Genomic DNA, 20655 nt, shown 5'->3' on the forward strand with positions numbered 1-20655 from the left:
AGCAAGGGCATCTTTTTGTTTAGCAAAGCCAAAATATTTGTTTGCCATAAACAAAAAGACCACAAACAAAAGGCGTGCCACATGCTGCTCTGACTCTTAATTGACCTCAACAAAGTAGAGTCGTCTAGCTTTGTCATGTGGCTGTGTACCTGCACAGTGACTAATATTTGGAACTGAACTATTTGTGGAGTCTATTCTCTGTGACCGATCTATTTGTTAAAAGTCGCGGTGCTTCAGAAAAGGCTACATCCTGTACCCTGTAAAGTATTCTGTACAGGAAAGTAGTATTCTTTCTATGTTGAGGACATATCTAAAATTTGAAGGTACATTAGAGTAACGTTAAGAATGTTTGAACAGTTAAACCTATGGTTCAGCGAAATTATAGTTTTTGAATAAGGCTAGAAAAACAAGATTTACTGCTTCAAAGCTAGGGTGCAGAAAATAAGAAATATTTTAGATTCAACAGGTACAGATTGATAAAATACTTAGATTATACGTAAAATACAGTTCAATAGGTACAATACTGTTGCAGAATTTCTGCTGTAAAAGTATCTCCATGAGTGGTAACTTGCTCTACGGGGTTTAAAATATGTACATAGAAAAATGTCTTGACCAGATCGAGTGTAGATGAAGCATTGCCTTGAGGCCACGGTAACAACGGCCTTCCCACTTCTCAGGAAATGTTCAGTTTACATTGGACGGCCTTGTACCTGGTCATATGCTAGTAACCATGTCCTGAGGGCGTTACAACGTACTCATTAAAAAGGGCCGTCTGAACTGGTTTCCACCGGGATACGCCGACTCACCTAGACGAGTAGCTAGTTTTCTTTGTCATGATATGATTTGTTAATCCCTCCCAACAAAAAGCCGACATCCTGGATATTTCCTTGATACACATCGCTTGAAATCCTTCACAATGTATGCCCTTAGTGAACACATTGATCACCTAATCATAAATGCCCTAGTGAAGAAAGACAGGACGTTTAACTTTTATCATTCAACTGACGAGGTCAGCTCGCGAGTTTGATACCTGTGCTGGGGATCCAGCTGGATGTTACGCAACCTGTTCGAGTCTTAGTTCCTCCGTCAGGTGGTTTCTGTCAAACGATTTGATCTAAAGAAAGAAAGGGGGAGACCGAGCCTTGCAACAGTATACGTCCGACGTGGAGGTACGGTCTGGCTTCAGTTTACCTTTTCCATGGGTCAACTCCAACTAAACAGCGCGAGGCGGCTGGGCCAGTGTACACTCCCCCGGAGTAATTCAGGCGAGCAGGTGTGCTATGGTATTATTAGGTGAACAATCTTTGCTGTGAGCTGTGCATTGTCGGGTTGAATGGCGCGGCGGCTTTCGGAACAAGAGGTCAGTGTCAGGGCGTGACTACAAGGAGCCGTCCCTGTGATCACCGGTGCGCCCGATAAGTCTTTGATCATTTCTAATGTCAGGGGGAATCAATGGGAAATATCGCGTGTCTGGTGACATCACATCCTGTACGCCGGCCTCGTGTCCACACCGCGGCAGACGGCCCGGCACGGGAAGACTTTGAAGGTTTCACGGCAGGAATCTCAAGAATTGTAACAGATAGGCAACGACATACTCGAGGGGTGGGGCCGAAGTCGAAGAACAGGATCAAAGAGCTAAAAGCGTTAATAAAAGTTGGTGGAAATCCTCGGTCTTTCTCGGCAACGTCGCCTTGATGTTCACGAGACAAAAACCACCTCAATGGACCTTTTGTTGGCACAACTTACACCGCGAACAAGCCCAATAAATGCCGGGGCGGTCGTGCGGTAAAACGGATACCTTTATGGTCGTGGCTTGTAACACAAGTCACTGAAAAAACTACAATAAACACACTATCAGTAAACAACACGTAACGGTCGGCTGGAAGGTTTAATGGGTAGATCTGTTCAGAGCGTTGATGGCGGGACTCACGATTCAGTAACACAACTTTGCCACAGGTTCTGGCAAGGAAGACCTACTGACCACCGTCACTTTAAGCTCCTTTCCAGGTCGTGATTTAGAGCAACCCGACTGTAAGATTTGGACGAACTGTCCACCTGGACTGAGGAGAACAAAATGAAGCTTAATCCCACTAAGTGCAAAGCTATGCACATCTCCTTTGCCCGCAACCCCCCACCACCGCCCCCTCTATCCATTAACGGACACGTGCTTGAGGTGGTGCCCATTGCCAAGTGCTTGGGAGTCACATTTCAAGCCAACCTGGGATGGGACAGTCAAGTCAGAGAAATGACACGTAAGGGGAACCAGCGCTTGTACTTGTTGTGCCGACTACGTCAGTTTGATCTACCGGTGGAGGATCTGCTAACGGTCTACAAGTCGTTTGTTCGCCCGGTGGTTGAGTATGCCGCCCCGGTATGGCATGGGGGGTTAACACGTGACCAACGGAAAAAAATAGAGAACATACAGAGGCGAGCGGCAAAGATAATAGCTGGGAAGAAACTACCACGGGTATTCGTCAGCCTGTGACGTGCTTCACTTACAAACACTTGATGACAGACGTTCCACTCTCTGTCTGAAGTTTGCTAAGAGACTGCTCAACTCAGAAGAGTACCGTGGTTGGCTGCCCGAACTCAGAGGTGACGTCAGCGGTAGGGTAACAAGACAAAGAAACCAACTAGACCGATTGCCAGTACACACAGAGCGGTACAGAAACAGTCCAATCCCATTCTTAACCAGTCTGCTAAATAACAGCATGTAGAAGAAGTTTTATTACTATAGATGATGTTTTTTATTATTATAGATGATGTTTTTAACTGAATGACCTACGATCGTAACCTACGTATTGTAAATATTTTAAAATAATTTGCTGTTTTTAACTGTTTTAATACTTGCTTGTAATATTGAAGTCAATCGTATTTAAACACTTATGTAATGCGGCAGATCAATTCAGGGCCCTACGGGGACCTGCTACTCTGTATCGTACGGTCAGAATGAAATAAACCACTATTATTATTATTATTATTATTAAGTGAATTAACATGCATCAGAAACACCACCGGTGCTTACATTCTCGTGCTATCGGGTTGTCTGTTTGACTGCGTATGTAAGAGGGATCTTATGGTGGCCTTACACACATGGTTACCTCCCCATAACGTTACCTTGTGAAGGAGTGAGTGACAAGTCGCGATGCAGCCTTGAATTTTAGCTCACATCTCTTATACCACGCGGGCATTTCAATGCAGAAGAATTTAGTTTATTGTGATTCAGTGATGTTAGTGTGTAAACCAGTGTTCCGCGCAGGTTCTGATGCCCAAATGATCAGCACACTTGAGTCTGTGTACGGGTAAATGTTGTCTGTTCGTCACGTGAGTAGGAAAGACCCAGGCGTGCCGTTAGAATTTAACGCCAGGAAAGTTCACCAACTGAACGGCCACCTCCAAGCAGATCTTTCGGTGAGATCTTGGCCAATTTGATACTGCAAAGACAGTATCAAATTGGCTAAGCAATATCCATCTGCTAGACAGTTACCATTTGCCATCTAAGGCTGGCGTATTTAAAAAAAACAGATACCAGTACAAGAGAGCCGGATAAAATTTGCCTAAAGACATGTCAAAAAAAAGTCGGAATCTAGCCATGGAAACTCTAGATTTGGGCCTATATTGAGGGCTATAATAGAGATTCTTTATTGACTCAACAAAATATGTGTTGACAGCCACTCCACGGAGTAGGGCGAGTCCAACAAAATATAATATAGACCCGAATCAAGAGTCTCCACGGCCAGTCGGGGACTAAACCTCTGCTTTGAGGAAGACTCAGGCGTGCCGTTAGAATTTAATGCCAGGAAAGTTCACCAACGTAAAAAAAATATACCAGCACAAAAAGAGAGCCTGATAAATACGCATAAAACACGTCAAAAAATAAGTCGGAGCCTTTAAACCTCTGCTTGGCTTGGAGAAAGACCCATGCAGGCGTGCCGTTAGAATTTAACGCCAGGTAGGTTCATCAGCTGAGCGGTCGGTGCCAACATGCTCACCTTGGGGGTGAATGAAGTCATGGTGAGGTGGAAAGCAGGTGGAGCTGTCACTCCCCCGGCCGTGATCAAAGGCGCAGGTGTGGGGGTTAGCGGCAAGAATAACAAATATTATATGAGAGTAGTCAGAGATAAGAATCAGCTGCATTCAATGGGAAATTCGAGTACGTGTGCAATGGAGGCGCAACAATGGAACAAGTAGTCTTGTCAAGGATTGATGGATACTGAGACAGGATAAACAACCTCCTCTCCTTTCGGACCTTTAAGGCACAATCGGGGCTTATGATACCTCGGAGAAAAACTTCGCCTCTTAAGATGGTCAACTAATTCCACTCACAAAGACGATTTGGTCACTCGAAAGGTTAAGATAACTTACACTCCTCTAAACAGGGCAGGCTGGGGCACAAAAGAATGTCATTTGGAACAATTCCGAGGCGGGGAAACCCGATAGTGAGAGGTTGATAGGAGGTGGCGCAAACAACACCGACTACCCAGACAAGCCTCGGTCAATGAGGCGAGGGAAAAGCAAGAAGCTATGAAAATGAACTCTGATATTATCAAACACCTGTTGGATTGACAGATAGAACATGGAAGTAACCACTTCTGCGTGTGCAGCCGAGGCTTCAGATGTGAATAGGAATTAATCGATGCAAAACAACGAAATAATATACCTATAGTTTGAACTATGAAAGGTGTACTTCAACCTATTCACAAGAGAGTCATTCATAAGGCACCGTACAATAGACTTCCAAAAGTAAACATTCTCAATGACTGTCGTGTGCCGATCGTGTGCCATGAAAGCTAGATAAACATGAACAAGTAATAGCGCCATGTGGAGGAACTTTGAAAGACTGAATTTGGCCTTCAATAGCTTGAATAGACCGTGGTGTCACCGGTATACTGTTGTGCCGCGCCACTTGTCAAACTGACGGCTTTGATAAAACAATGTTGTAGGCGAAAACAAATAACTGATATGAATAGGGAAGAAATTCCTGGTGACGACAGAAACCATTACTCTCTGTCGAAGCGAGCGCCCAGACCAAGACCAATTCTTGCCCAAAATTCTTCCCCCTCGTCAGATATTATCTGTCTTGCCTTGACAGCCATTCTTCACAGGTTGTTGCCCCGCACACTGCATGTGGCAATACCAAGAGCGCTTGCTGGCCACAACAACAACAACAAAAAATATAATCTCGAATGGAACGCGACGTGACATAACCAGCACAGAGAGGTGTAAACAGGTTGGAACTGGTTGAATAATCGCCTAATCCGCACGTATATGGCATTCAAAGTCAAGGTCGGTTAACGTTCCTACACAGGACTTTCTACAAGTGGCGTTATGTTGTACCCAATGAAGGTACAGAATAATAGCCTCTTTCAGGCTTCGGCTTTGGAAAGAGTAGAAATGAATTGGCCAAATAGACAGATAACATGCCAAGAGAGTTGGAGTACAGCATACTCTACCAGGCTTCGGAAAGCGACTGGAAAGAGTAGAAATTGGTTAAATAGATAGATAACATGTCAAGAGAGTTTGTCCGCTAATTAAGGAGTACAGTTCGCTACTGTGTCCTTTAGAGGACCAATTCTCTCGTAGAGGCCAGTATGCTGTACTCCATTTCTCTTTGCATGTTATCTGACTATTTGGCAAATTTCTACTCTCTTTCCAGTCGTTTTGTAAGCCCGGCGAGAAGCTACAGCATTCACCGACTTGACGAGGCATTCATGTCACTTACACATTTGAAGGAAGACAGTATATTCTGAAAAGCCATCCCAATGTACATGTACAACGATAACACCTGAATAGACCATTGTACGCATCGACATGTCTGTGGGTGTCCTGAGTGATTAACGAAGTCTCTCTGAGTTCCCTTCCGTTCCCGTTCAATGCGAAGGTATGTGAGGGCTTCTTTGATGGATTTTGGCGGGACCGTTATGGGTCCTTTACGAGCCCATTCACCAGGTAACGCTACTACCTGCTTAGTCTGGTACGCTTCCTACTTTAGGACGGGCACTGGGAGAGGAGAGGCTGTCCGACTTCCGTATTTGACAGGATATAAAAGTGCAATGGAGAAGTCACCTGAAATTGAGATTTATAGCTTCCGTTTGTGATCTTATTCTCATTCGAGGGATGGAGCACTAAAGGTGCGGCGCTACTTCCGTTTTTTTAATGACAAACGTGGATCGGATCCGGAGTTCTGGGGACGAGGGTAACTCTCGTACACAATTCCCTCTACATCTTTTCTACTTGTCATTACAGTATGACATCTGCGTTTCCAAAGGGAAAGAGTTAAACTTTATACACGGGAATTCTTATAAATGTGACCATAAAACAATCTATATGCTGGTCGTCTTCAGGTTTATCAGTAATAAAATTGAAGACAACCGTGACAAATTAGATGGAAAGATCGTAACGTTCATTTGACTTGCCACTCTTTCTGACAGCATATAGCCTGGGTGCCGTCCGTTTGTAACGGGGTCGCTTGTACTTTCTAACCCGAGAACTTTTCCGGATACAAAATGGATAGCTACCAGGCTATTCAGCATATACTTAGGCAAGCAAAAAGTAGGTGGGGAGTAGATATTTCCATCTACAATGGCGCAGATACATTGTCGTCAGACTCGTCACGTGGAACCAAATACTTAGCCTCTACCAGGCTTGAGGAGCGGCGAACTGTTCTCTCAACGGCATGCTTATGTCTCTATTTTGGCCGGTTTCTACTATTTCCAGCCGCCTCCTCAAGCCTGGTAGAGGCTACCAAATACTATGATGACAGATAGGGGTCCATCCTGCAGAGACCTCTACCGTTAGCAAGGAGCATTGCAGGCTATTTGTTTGTCGAGACGCTGATAACATCTAAAACACAAGTAATAAGAATTCAATAGCCAAGACGTAGGCAAGAGTTGTCATGCTTATGCTATATATGTATATGCTAGTAATTTCTTAGGCGAAATCATTTTTTCGGATTCATCAGACAGTAAATGACTTGTGATCCCTGTTTGCGAAAATGAGCCTGTTCCGGATCGACCGCTGACTTTTCAGATTCCTCATTGACAAAATTAAAAGTCAACAGGCGTTCAGAAATATTTGTGCTCAAGCTCAAAGTTTACCGCCACTGTATTAAAGCGAAAGTTGCCAACACAGCACGGTCCGTTTTAGGCAGTGGTAGGGTAATTAAGTGCCCACCAAATCAGAAGTGTGTGTTGGAGTGAAGAGTTCAAAACGCCGAAACAAATTCCAGGTAAGTGATCCAATTTCTTACTAAGAATCCTGACCCATGACTAAAGAGGTTTGCATGCATGATCAGATTCCAGCTGACTGACAGACACTGAGGTACCTGCCCAGGACATACTACTGTACAGATAAGGCCACACCAATTTAATTGGTTGGTCCTCGGATTCGCCTCTTCATTTTTTTTTATTTGCAAAAAAAAAAAAATAAATCTGGTTCTGAATCAACTCAAAAATGCTTATATTTTGCCCCCAACCGTTGAGGAAAGTCCTTTTTTTCCTAGTAGTTACAGTTTTTTCTTCATTTCCATCTATCAATGCAGTGGTTTGATTAAAAGTTCAAAATTCGTTGTTTAAATATTAACCCAGCCTTTTGTGTTGGCTCCATGGCTCCTATCGTTGCATTTGGGACTATAATAGGACGCCTAGACCTGTTTTTTTTTTCGCCATGTCGCTAGCTTCATATTTTTCTGAAAAATCCGAGAACCAACAAATTGAATTGGCGTGGCCTAAAAATTAAAAAAAAAACAAGAAAGAAGATATTGAATTCCTTGCATTTTGGCAAAGACCTACACAACGTGATTTTCAGTTTTCTGTTCGCTATTAAACAAACAAAAACACACCGAGGAAAACAGTTTACTCTCCAAGCAGAGGTTGGTGGGGGAAGATCGTCACCGTTTTATATATGCTTCGTTTTTTTGTCGCCCCCCCCCCAAAAAAACGAGCCATATATAAAACGGTGACGATCTTCCCCCACCAACCTCTGCTTGGAGAGTAGAGGAAAACCTCTTCCCGCATCAACGCCTTTCCTAGGCCAGAAATCAAAGTGTCTCCACCCGTGTAAGTATATATGTCATCGTTTTGTTTCCTAAGTAAACATCAACATGGTTTGCATTTCTTGAGGTGCGTATAATACATACTTGTGTTCGTGGGGGGTAGCCTCCTCTGCATCTGGAACTATAGCTTATTCCTCATTGATCAGTGAGTCTGTTGAACGTAGGCATGAACACGACTTCACGTTCAATTTATCTGATATTGTAAACTTCGTAGAACGACACACATAGATCATGACATATAGACAGAAACACTACCAAACTTGAACCACTTTCCAAACACTATCCTATGTTTGCACCATCCATACGGTCAGCAACTTGAAGGATCTTGTCGGCATGAAGCGGGCGGTGCTTTACATTTGGCAACAAATGATATGCATTTGCCTATCAATAATTTGCATAGGCTTACTAAAAACGGAGATCGCTCGTTGAGGCAATAATAACATACGAAAACTAGAAATGTGTATAAATCGACCGAGGTATGAGAGTGGCACCTGTACACCAGATCTGTCAGGAGATGTTATCGGGACCCGGGAAACCCGCCAAACCTCGGGGGGTCCTCACAAGCCAGGTTTCTGAATTTTGGAGGGGAAACATGTTGATAAACAACAGGAAAGGGTTGGTTATTCGATGACTCGTGTGGGGTAAAATGGGTAACGTTAGTGGCTTTAGGTGTGTTTATTTTTTACACATTCCACCAATACGCATGCATGGCTGATTTGAATAGTCATCTGTCACTGATGAGTATTACACGGGACATTTCTTGGCCACCTTCGTAGATATGATTTATTATCTTTAATAGCTTTATTATACTGTAGTTGACACACCTAATCTGAATGGCCACCGAATGGCTAATTGCCACTCCTTGGTAATATGTTTTGGACATACAAACAGAACTTTCCTTCTGTAAACTGCACTTTTCATATTATCGCCAGATGTCGCTGTTATCATTGTAGGTGGGTGTGACATCATCAGAACAGGTCAGTGTGAACAAGGGTTTTATCAAGTATTTATGCCATATTTCTTTAACGTAACAAGTAAACCGAACGATAGTATTACCAAAGTCTTCCTAACTTTAGGGTCTATCAAATGACTTGCAGCTAGACGCACGCAACGTAACGTAGTCGGCGTTTTTTGTCGTCGGAAGGCTTTCAGGGGGGAGGGGGGCAGCTGTTTTTACTAAAAACACCACATCCTACCTCAACATTTGTAGGTAACGTTATGTGATTAATCTGTGAATGATACTGATAATGGTTGAAGTCGCATATAGGGAATATTACAAGATGTCAGGCCCATGTCTTAGGAGAGCTACATAAGTACGAACCCAAGAAAATATTCAATATTTTTAATACAGTGTCTCTTCATGGAGTAAAAGACCTCTATGTTCTCTTTAGAGTGGGTGAGCAATCAGAGTGGGTAAGGTAAGTTAATTTCTCCTGCCTAGATTTGAAGGTAGATTTAGAAAATATTGTTTCATGTCAGATATATTCCCTTTTTCCAGAATGACGGTGTTCAACCTGTACATATTTGACCGTAACGGGACCTGTCTTCACTACAGCGAGTGGAACAGGAAGAAACAACCTGGCATGTCCAGGGAAGAGGTGATGTTAGCTAGCCTCTACCAGGCTTCAGGAGTGGCTGGAGAGAGTAGAAATTGGCCAAGTAGACAGATAACATAACATGCCAGTTGGTCCGATGAAGGTGTAACGTTACATGTGGAGTTGCAAATTGTACTCCTTCAGCGTACCAACTCCCTGTTATTTGACGTCTATTTCAGTCTTTGGCCAAGTTTTGCTCTTTCCAGCCACTTCTGAGGCCTGGTAGAGACTACATGTAGATGTTACCAATATAAATCAGAACTGGTTTTGGAGACACCTCAGGGATGGAGCCTTTTGTGTTAGTACTATAATTGAGTTGAAAATATGTTGGAAATTCTTGTGTGGTGCATTCCCTGCAGAATTGTTTTGCATGGGATTTCACTAACTAATGCTTCATTTTTGTTTTCCAGGAATTCAAGTTAATGTATGGAATGCTGTTTTCCATAAAGTCCTTCATTAGCAGACTGTCACCCACAGACTAGTATCCTTCTTATGAAAATTCTTGAGTGTCATTGTATAGTCACAACATGTGAGAATTGGATATTTTGTCTCTCATTATCATTAAAAAGATAAGTTGTCAGGTACTACTAGTATGTGTGTAACTTTCTCTGCTAGCTAACTCAAATTGTGTTAATCCACATGCTAACAGTAAGGTCATTTATTTGTAGACTATGTTTGACTATTTTAAATTGACCCACCAGGTTGCCTTGCTAGAACTAATTTGCTTGTATTGGGACATAAATACATAATGTATAGAGTTGGCTAGTGGAGTTTGGGTGTTTCAGTGTGTTGTGCGCTGTTGGTGTTTTTCCTTGACCAGATTACAGTAAGGATGGTTTCCTGAATTACCAGACCAACAAGTACAAGCTCCACTTCTACGAGACCCCCAGCGGACTGAAGTTTGTGATGAACACAGACCTGGCAGCAGGGAACATGAGAGAAACACTACATCAGATCTACAGCAGTGTAAGTCCAGTATAGAAAGAACATATTCAAGGTTGACGATGAATTACATTACAAAGAGGCTTTGTACACTAAGATGTGTCCTCTCACTCACATGGGATATAAAGCCGAAGGTCTTATTTTTTTAGCCTATTTTAATTGAAGAGCCGCACCTTATGCACATTAAAGATCCCAGCACACTTATTTGAAAAGGGTAGGGTCCATCCTGGTTTGAGAGGTTCAAACTTTATACATATAATTCAAATAAACACACCAACTTTCAGACAGTTGTATTTGGACCATCGCACACGAGGGCATGTCCCTACTCTTTTTGTCCTCACCTCTAACCATGTGTCTGTTGTTGTGTTTCCCCATGCAGATCTATGTGGAGTATGTGGTGAAGAACCCCCTGTATGAACTGGGACAACCCATAGAGAGCGAGTTGTTCAAGGCTAAGCTGGACAACTTTGTCCGAGGACTGCCCATGTTTGCAACGAAGGCTTCATGATGACAGCAGACATCAACAATGTGACTGCTTACAATGTGGAGCAAGTTTGAACTGTAATTTCCAGCAGAAGAAATTTTATTGGACTTACCCAAATTTTTTACTGTATAACTACTAGAATGAGCAATCCATTGCTTCTGTGACATGATGCTATGCAGATGACACGTAACTCTGCGAGCAGTGGACCATTGGTTGCAGAAAGTCTGTGGCGCCCCCCCCGTGTTTATTGAAATCAACAATGTTAAAATCAGTGGCTGGATTTTAATCTCCAAGCAGATGTTTGGGTAGGAAATGGTAACGTTTTCTGATCTGCCGATGTTTTTTTTTCTGACAGTATTCTACTCTGAGATACATGTAGTGCCCGTGGAGGTAGAGTATCAGGAAAAAAAGGCAAATCAGAAAACATTACAACTTTCTACCAAGCATCTGCAGCTTGGAGGTTAGTTTTATTTATGCTGTCCCGATGTTGAACATTCCTACGGCAATTAGGCATACATAATCGTAACATGAGGTATATCTAAAGTGTTTTCTGTCAGTCTTTGTTCTTATTATTATATACATGTATGTAGACTTGAAGGAGAATGTCAGGTATACATGTACTTTTTTATGTGAATAAAGAAGTCTGCATAACAATAAAGTGAGGTTGACAATTTTCAGTATGTTGTATGTTGTGTTGATACCTGGGAAAGGGAAGTAGTGCAGTAGACAAAACACATATTTGCTGTGATTTTGTGGTTAGAGTTCACTGTGAAAACGTACGGCAAAAAAAATAAAGCCATTGCGAACATTCCAAAATTTACAGTATTTTTTAGATAAAACTTTTGGCCTCCTCGCATCTGCTTGGAAATTGGTGTCATCTCACACAACATCCGTGACGCCGAGGTAAACAACTACTGTATCTCCAGTTTACATCCGGATTACATATATACAAACTATGCTAGAGGTGACAATAATATTCTACAGAGAGCAAACTCATATTTTCGCAGCGTGCAGCCAATGTACAACTACAAGCTTCAACGAGAGACTTCCGAATCCCGATGTATCGTAAGCCGCCAGGGTTCGTGCGGACTCGGTCCAGAGTTCAACCCTTCCCGGACAATAATAGGGACAACATTTTCCTATCATGGGTTTTGACTCTTGCTGTTTTCGTCGTTGTCACCATTGTTTTAACTATCAGTCTGAGGCCGCTGTTTATTGAAGAATCGGCGGTGAAAAAGGAGCGCTTGAACGCAGAGGAAAAGACTAGGAAAACTGGTGAGTTTATGACCGTTTCTCCGAAGTTGTATAGTGTGGTTATTCACACACAAAGACTAATAACTGATAAAACCATTGTTGTGTGATATCGTCATCTACTTCAAACATTTAATATACATTATAAATAAATAAATAAATAAACATTACAGGTTTTCGCTCAGATGTTATGGGAATATGAAAGGTAGTCGGAAAATGAATTGTACCACAGAAATCATGAAATATAGCTGAGACAGCTATGTTGGTAAGTTAGCCAGATTCATAGTATAGTAAAACACTATATATTGCATTGTGAAGCAACTGTATATCTATATCTACCTGCAACTGTATGTCGTGAATCTATATTGTACACCGCAGGGTGTCAAGATACCGGAGCTATGGCGAAAGGGAAGGCGGGACAACCATGGCGGAAAAGTCAGAGCAAGCGACGTGGCAACCGTGGGAGTTTCGCCTGGTAACCGTGGGGGTGACGCCTGGTAACGGTAATCGCGGGGGTGACGCCTGGCAACCGTGCGGGTGACGCCTGGTCATATGACGATGGACTATAGTGAATCTTTTTTCAATGACGTACATATATGTACATCAAGACATATAGCGCTTATTATTAACGTTGTGTAATACTGGTGTAATATGCCGTTCGATGCTGTCTCAAAACTGTGTCTTTACTCCACACTCTCATCAAGACGAAAATGTTTCTCTGTACCAAACACGTACATCCACAAATAAATATACCCCTCTTCTTACTCTTGTCTGGACTGAAACTCATTTTGTAAAAACCCTCTCTCTGTGTGATTGAACTAAAACTCACAGGTACTTGTGTATTTACAGCATTCAACATTTCATGTACCCGAATTGTGCATCGAATCTGGCGGCAAACAATCCACCTTGACTCACGGCTAAGGATCCTCCAAGAAATTCCTGAAACTCAAAGTTATTGAAATAATTTATTCCTTATGATACATATAGCCTTATATATAGCGCTATAAACATATACTAGTAATATTTCTTTGGAATTGAATACATAAACAAACGTCAACGAGAACATAACCTCCTCGGCGAAGATGATAGTACTAGTCTATTACACGAAACGAAATATAGAAAACGGTGTAAACCATGGACGATCAGGTTGAGAATATCTCCAAGCGAACATCTCTTGTTTTCCCTCAGACATGTGTCTGTGTGTCTGAATAAACTGGCGCATCCGTCTGTTCAATGTTTTGCCATCAACATTCTGATATAGCGCATGTGAGCATGCAGCTACATATCCGTCTTTGCCACGTCCTGCATAGCATTAGCACACGGGACCGACATGACGTGGCCACTTTAGAACACCTGTTGACAGCCACATATACAGTTTGTAACTTTAGTGGTTTATAAGACATAGTCTTCCTTCTTATAACAGAGACCAAGGGCACTCTCGAACGCTCCGTACGCGTTAGGTCTTTGTTTTACTCGGACTCCTACCGTAGACGATACGGGAGTGTTGTTCAAGGCGAGAGAACCTGGTCCTCGACTCGCGTCTTATATGTACAGAACCAAGGGCCGTCCCGTTCCGCAGAAGCCTTCCATAAGGTCCCCGGCGATGATCTACCAGAGGAAAAGCTCGGACCTGCTGCCCCGCACCAGCCGGGCCAAGGTGAAGGAATACCCCGACCAGAAGTGCAGCGTGCTCCCGTGGCTGGTGTTCCTGGCCACGCTCCTGGTCATTGTCGTGGCCCTGATGATCAGCCTCAGGCCGTCTCTCATAGATGAACCGCGGACGAACCTCCATCGCGCCAAGGGCAAAGTCGGAGATGACGGTAAACCTTCCGTAAATTGTTTCTTTTTTTGGGCCCAAATTGATATCGATTGATAATAGTTCTAAAGGCTGTCCCAGTGTATATTATTTGTATGTAAGCAGCTCCCCTCCCCACATTCTTCGCTCGTTCAGGAGAAGGGTCATGTCCATATCCCTTAATGCAACAATAAATAAAAGCATTAAGGATCTGGGACTGTCTCATTGGAAAATATTAAGTTTTAAGAATTCAAGTCGTGCAAAAGGATTGGTGTTTTTTTCATTAGATTGTCTAGAAGAACAAGAAAAAGCAAAACGATTATTGGTAATTATTTTTCATGTTTAGAGTGAGTGAGTCATGTTTGTGTACATTTACATCATCTTTAACCCATCTGACTCTTGCAGCTGACTACGTATCGGTTGAGACAGAAGGGGGAGAAGAAGTTGTGGAAAACGACGAGCCAAAAGACGCCACCGCTCAGCAAACCATCCCACACACAGCCCGGCAAACCGTCCCAGCTCCCGGTACAGAGGACGACACGGCGACGGAGCAAACCGATGAGCAGCAAGAACCACCGAAGCAAGAACAGCCTCAGGAGAAGCAAGAACAAGAACAACAGCAAGAACAACAACAACAACAGCAAGAACAACAACAACAGCAAGAACAACAACAGCAGCAAGAACAACAACAACGAGAAGAACAAACTATCATGAAGGTTCATCACTTGAATAAACAACAACAAAAACAACAGGAGCACCTTCATTACGACCCAGTAAAGGACAATCTGCCAAGTGACGACGAAGGACCGAAGCGGGATAAGTACGTCAACCCTGAGGACCAGCCTGTGCTCTCCATGCAGGTGCCGCCGAAAGGCACAGAGCGTTTGGGAGGAATGATGAACTACCACCAAGTAATCCCTGACGCTCTGGACCAGTCTCCGACCAGCCTGCTACAGGTACGGCTCAGTCAAACACATCCGTTATTCGTTGTTTCAGAACGCATGAAAATTAAAGCTCACTAGTACTGAATTAAATTGAAGTCGCCATTTGACTACCAATATGCAATTCTCTGTTGAATTTACGCAGCAAGGAGAAGGCCACTGACTAGACAAGAAGCCCATTTCTAGTTTCAAACGGATAACATAGGCCCGAAACAGCATCTCTGATGTATTCTTCCCAAGTCAAAGATATCATGCTAGAGATAAGCTTAACTCCTCTTTAAAAACCAAGCTTTGTGAAGCGTTTTAAGGCATCTTAGCATGCTCATTTCAAAACTGAATTTAAAACACGCATAAAAGAAGTTAGACTTAATGACGATGACATACTGTATTTTTCTTGCTTTTAGGTCTGGTTTCGTGACACGAAAATTGAGGTCGGGAGTGAAGTAGACCCACAAGTGGTAAGTGTGTTTATATAATTATCATGCAGTTTACGGACAATGCACGTGCGGACACGTATTGCTCATGATATATGCAGTCACGTACAATCCGCTAATAAACCTTTCAATATTAACCTACGAGTTAGCAGTGATCTGAAAGTTGTTATGTTTGAAACGTTCTTAAGCATCCGGATCCAACATGTACACACCCCTTTTTCCCTTCATATCGATATTCCAGCCGATTCACAGTCCTAAAACACGTCGTTTGTTTTGGCAACGCCAAAGGGGGAGACCCTTTTTGACGGTGCCAGGTTGCACGAACTTCCAGTTCATTGCAGCGCTTGATCGATGTTGATTTGAAAAATGAAAAACACCAGATGCATTTTCCATTTGTACGTTCCTCAGCTGCAGGCAATGCCTAGACTGTGGTGGGAGACCACTGAAGGCCAACACTATACCTTAGTCATGACAGGTTAGTACATGTATGTGCTGAACATTACAGATCATCAAATAAAAGAACACTTCTTTTTATGAGTCTGTATTTATAGACCTTAGCAAGGAACTTGATGCTAGTAACCTTATGAATATCATGATTCAGGGGAAAGTTCAGTTATCAATGCGTCTTTCTGTTGTTGGCCCACTTTACTGGGAAACTTCGAGCACCGTGAAGTCAATGATTTGATTACATTAGCTTGCAAAGGAATTTTGAAAAAGCAAGAAACAGATATGCTTCCAACAATAACTACCTGCAATAGTTACCTGCTGAAATGTACTGTGTACTTTCTTCGAAGAGACCTAGGAGAGGGTTGCCTGAAAGCTAGCCTTGTTAGCTATATTTCTGCTCCCAAAAATTCGCTCCCTAATAACGGGGGGTAATGTGTTGGCAGGGAGAGAGTTTTTGGGAGGGGACCTAATCTAACAAGGCTGGATTTCAGGCTATAGGGGCAGAGGCATTTGTCTTCTCACCCTCGCTTCTTACAGGTCTGGACCACCCTTCCCGTGCCAACCCCATCTTCCGAGAGTACTACAACCTGATCATCGGGAACATCGAGGGCAGACCTGGGGAGGAACAGGTCTCCCTGGAGACAGGGGATGTTATTGCAGAGTACCTCCCCCCAGCCCCCGCCAAGAACACCGGAGTCCACCGTTACCTCATCGCGGTGTTCCAGCAGCCCCACCGAATCGAGTTTGACGAACCCAGGATGGCAAAAACTGACAAGAAAAGGTACAAATTATATTGTATGGCACTTGGACAGATAATCTAAAACAGATGTAGGCATGTTGATGAAGTTTACATATCCAGGTAAAGATACCAAAGTAATGGTTACTGTCCAAGCAACTCAACAGTCACTGACGAAAGGTATTGGATGCTACCTGTTCACTGCTGAAAGGTCTGTCCAATTTCATGATCTATCCTGTAGTAACGGTTACTTTGGCATCATTATAGGTGTTCAGAATGTAACTGATGTATCAAATCAAAATATCATGTCTCAGTGATACATTTATCATTGTAATGTACGAGGGTGCTCCAACCTTTTTTATCTGTCAATAATCAATATCAGCCCTTCTAATCAAAATACATCAACAGCTACCGATATGACAAATTTAATTTTTCTGTCTCAAATGTTAAGAAGCTATCATGCATCACACTATAATATGATATTTAAAAAATATTGTCTTTTACAGAGCCAGATTCAAAACCAAGGACTTTGCCGCCAAGTACGGTTTCCCTGCTCCTGTTGCTGGCACTGTGTTCCTCTCTCAGTATAACGGTGGTAACAAAGCCAAGCCCTAGCTATACCATTTTGCATCAGCTTCACTGAAAAAAAATGTACATGTGTAGTTTCAAACCATACTTATTCTCTTGAAAGATGGCAGATTCCCTTTCTCTTTGGATTTTTAGTTGTGCATGTGTGTCAAATCCAACCACATATGGAATCATAATTGCAGCAGTGTGTTTGAAAACAGCTCCGTTTAATGTAAAAACTTATTTCCACTATTTGCAAGTACAATGTATGACAAATCAACATAATATATTGCCAAGAGCATATAGCCAGTTTTTCTCATCATTGCTGACCTGCAAGCTTAGAGCTAGTGTTCACAATCGTATGCCTTTCTTTATACCTTATAAATGGCAATATCAGCAATAGCACAATGTTATCATATGACTTTGCACTTTTTACCATTCCCATATAGTTTGCCAAATACAGTATCAGTGATACAACTGTTGTGCAATAAAGTTGAATTTTCTTCTTTATACAAATGTGGTAATTAAGACTTATAACCTGTGTCAGGTTTGACAGAAAGTTGAACAGTACAGTGGACAATGATATAACCTTGATTGAACCTGGGTTTGGCTATTTCAGCAGCACTGTCGTTCTTCCACCTCTGTCCAGTTTTGGGCTCATTTATGGAGCATATCATATTCATTAATTTAACTAGCAACAAATGTCTCTACTGTAAATGTCATAACACTTCAGTCAAAGGTAAACACATATGGCAAGAGAGTGGCAACACTGTACAATGCTTATGCAACGTACACTGATCATCAGTAGCCTTAAAATGTGCAAAACATAATAAAATATATTGTTCTGTTATAATATGTCCTACTGCATTTGTTTACAGTCAAGTAGAACATCCTGCATCAAAATTGAAATCATGTGTTTCTACCTGCCACATCTACCCCTCTTCCATTTTGTAAGCAATACAAAACAAGGCTGAGGCAATAAAAATCATTGCCAAGGCGACAACTGAATGATATATATTATTTCATGTGGTGGAGCTAACAATCTACATTACAATTATCAGAAAAACATATTTCCCTATGTTATAAAGACATGCACGTAGTGAAATTTACAGGATGGGTGGAGGAGGTGTGGGGCAATATACCAAATACACGTATAGGAGGAATCAGCTGTTCTTCGCCAGCATTATAGATTTTATGATGACATACTTACTTACTTTACTTTGGTCGAGTTCCAGCTAGAACCAAACTGAAAACCATCCTCCACTTCACTCTATCCTCCACCAGAGACTGGATTTTATGTCTGGTCTGAAGTTGTTACTCCTTTGACTTTTTTTTACCTTTTGTGGGTTCCAAAAGGATGGATAATTTCTTTTCTCTCTGTGACCTGTTTGAATATGGTCTTTGGCCAAAGACAGCTGTGCTCCCTGTCCATGGTGTGGGGAGAAGACGGATGACCACTAATTAATCATGCCAGGCAGGTGGATGGGTGGCACGTGGGCACCCCGTGTAAGTTACCTGCTTGATCCAAAAACCACATGGCCGAAGGTTTCCTCCAAACCAATTCCCTGGGGAACGCATTCGTGCAATTTTTGAAATTCTTTCAAAGCGATCGTAGTACTTACACAAATGCCTCCGCCCCAAAGGCGTCGCCAATAAATGCAATGTCACATGATAAGTACAGATAGATAATCTTGGTTTCTACTACGTTGTTATGTCCAATGTATCAGCTCCAAAGCTGTGAGGGAATTAACATTAACTTACATAAACTAACTAAAACTTAGCTATAGCTAAAATAACACATGCCTGGAATGCTTTTGGCACCTTGGTTATATATGATATGGCTCAAACAAAATCAAAATCCTCATAGCAAGAGAATTCAACAGTTTTACCTGGCAAATATGTATATCTAATGTGTATTAAGAACTGGGATGTGGACAGTAGTGACAAATAAACATATAACGTTAGATAAAGTATGAACAGCTCCTTATGACTTACGTAAAGCAAATAAAATAAAATTTGTACATCATATGCTGTTGACAGGTCAGTTCTTTAAGGTACTACTTAGTAACAGTCTATTCAGAGCCCCAAACGCCCCAGTGCACAAAGTAAGAGACCTTTTTATGATGGGCATTTATCAAATTCATGTACCACAAGGACTATAGTACAATAGTACAAGTATACAAGTTTAAGAACAAACATGTGGAATACACAACTATGACTTTTCAAGGTAACATTGTGTTCGGACTTTCTAACTCCCAAATCTATCTACAGGAGGCCACATCAACATCAAGCTATAAGCCAACACCATGTTTTGCAGCTTGAAACTTGTCACCAAAGCATTTCAGTCCTGTGTGCATAGTGCCACATGTCCATCTCCTGCTCATTTCTTCATGCTTGCATAGAGCTGGGGAACCCAGTCATCCCACTGAGCCTGGAAAAAGTTGCCGGCCACAGGGTTGCCCAGCTTGTACTTGGTAGCAAACACTTTGGTCTTGAACTTGCCCCTGCAATGAATGAGAGTAAAAACACTTAAAGCCCCTATGTAACAGGGAAAATAGACTTAATCTATTGTACTTAATCTGAAGATTGTCGGTTGTGCTCATAAATTTTAGCAATCGCGACCACCAGCGCGCGCTCGTTTTTAACACAGCGCGCCAAACATCTTGGGTTTCCTTGATCTCGGCAAATCTGGGTGATGACGTCACGTGACGTCACAGTAGGAACGCCACCCGCCGACGGGTCAGAGGAGAGGTCGCCCAAAATGGCGGAAGCCATGGAAGTTGGTGGAGAGCTCGAGTGGGGCGACGCGTACGGCGTTGGGGGCGTTCAACCTTACCAGTTTGAGCCCGAGGCGGCGGAGGGAGAAGACGGGGATCCAGAGGCACCAGATCGCGGGAATCAGGACCGCCGTTCAAACCGAAACTGGTGTGTATACGCTGAGCCGCCCGTTGCGTCCTTCAGTTATATAACGCAATGTTATATAGTTGCTTTGTACGCGATGAAGGTACTGTGTCACACTGTTTTATGTGCTACTTGGTCTGCAAGGAACTAAAAGTTATGTCACGGATTAATTGTTCCGAGTAATTCTGAGGGCTCAGCGTACGAGCAGTTCGGCGTTGTGACGTTTTATGGTTCGTGAAGGGGGAGGGGGGCTCGGTGGTATTCTGTGATAAATTTTTTTGTCGCGTCGACGCAGAAGTAAACGCTACGAAAGAAAAACAGGCTATTCGTCAGCTACGCACAGAAACTTTATTCATGAATGTTCATGAATGAACTATAAATCTTTATTGTTCAAGTAGTTTATTTGGCACAAATTGTGCAGAAAAAGTCAAGTTGCATACATTTTCTTCTCATCATCCAAACAGCACGTTGTAAACATTAGATTTAGAACAGATTTCTTTGCGATAAAC

At 42.5% G+C, this 20655-nt stretch overlaps 3 protein-coding genes across 4 annotated transcripts in view; 2 read left to right on the plus strand and 1 right to left on the minus strand.

Moving 5' to 3' along the window:
* The first annotated feature begins 8979 nt into the window (after positions 1-8979).
* On the plus strand, positions 8980-11206 carry LOC109470952 (trafficking protein particle complex subunit 1-like). The gene is made up of 5 exons (XM_019770046.1): positions 8980-9030; positions 9552-9651; positions 10059-10129; positions 10476-10614; positions 10970-11206. Exons 2-5 carry the CDS (start codon positions 9553-9555, stop codon positions 11096-11098), a joined length of 438 nt encoding a protein of 145 aa, XP_019625605.1. The 5' UTR covers positions 8980-9030; position 9552; the 3' UTR covers positions 11099-11206.
* A 924-nt stretch (positions 11207-12130) lies between these two features.
* On the plus strand, positions 12131-17755 carry LOC109471114. Its single transcript, XM_019770339.1, has 8 exons — positions 12131-12349; positions 12704-12775; positions 13786-14145; positions 14526-15076; positions 15466-15519; positions 15904-15970; positions 16480-16723; positions 17185-17755. The coding sequence occupies exons 1-8, from the start codon at positions 12133-12135 to the stop codon at positions 17291-17293; spliced, it is 1674 nt and encodes a 557-aa protein (XP_019625898.1). The 5' UTR covers positions 12131-12132; the 3' UTR covers positions 17294-17755.
* Positions 17756-18901: 1146 nt separating this feature from the next.
* Positions 18902-20655, minus strand: part of LOC109471113 (protein D2-like) — a 12890-nt gene continuing 11136 nt past the window's right edge. For both annotated transcript variants that reach the window (XM_019770337.1, XM_019770338.1), the window contains one exon: positions 18902-19749. In XM_019770337.1, coding sequence (XP_019625896.1) covers positions 19626-19749 — 124 coding nt within the window. In that variant the 3' untranslated portion in view covers positions 18902-19625. The remainder of the gene's footprint in view (positions 19750-20655) is intronic.

This window comes from Branchiostoma belcheri, unplaced genomic scaffold, assembly GCF_001625305.1.
Source record: "Branchiostoma belcheri isolate BF01 breed outbred unplaced genomic scaffold, Haploidv18h27 scaffold24, whole genome shotgun sequence".
Lineage (NCBI taxonomy): Eukaryota > Metazoa > Chordata > Leptocardii > Amphioxiformes > Branchiostomatidae > Branchiostoma > Branchiostoma belcheri.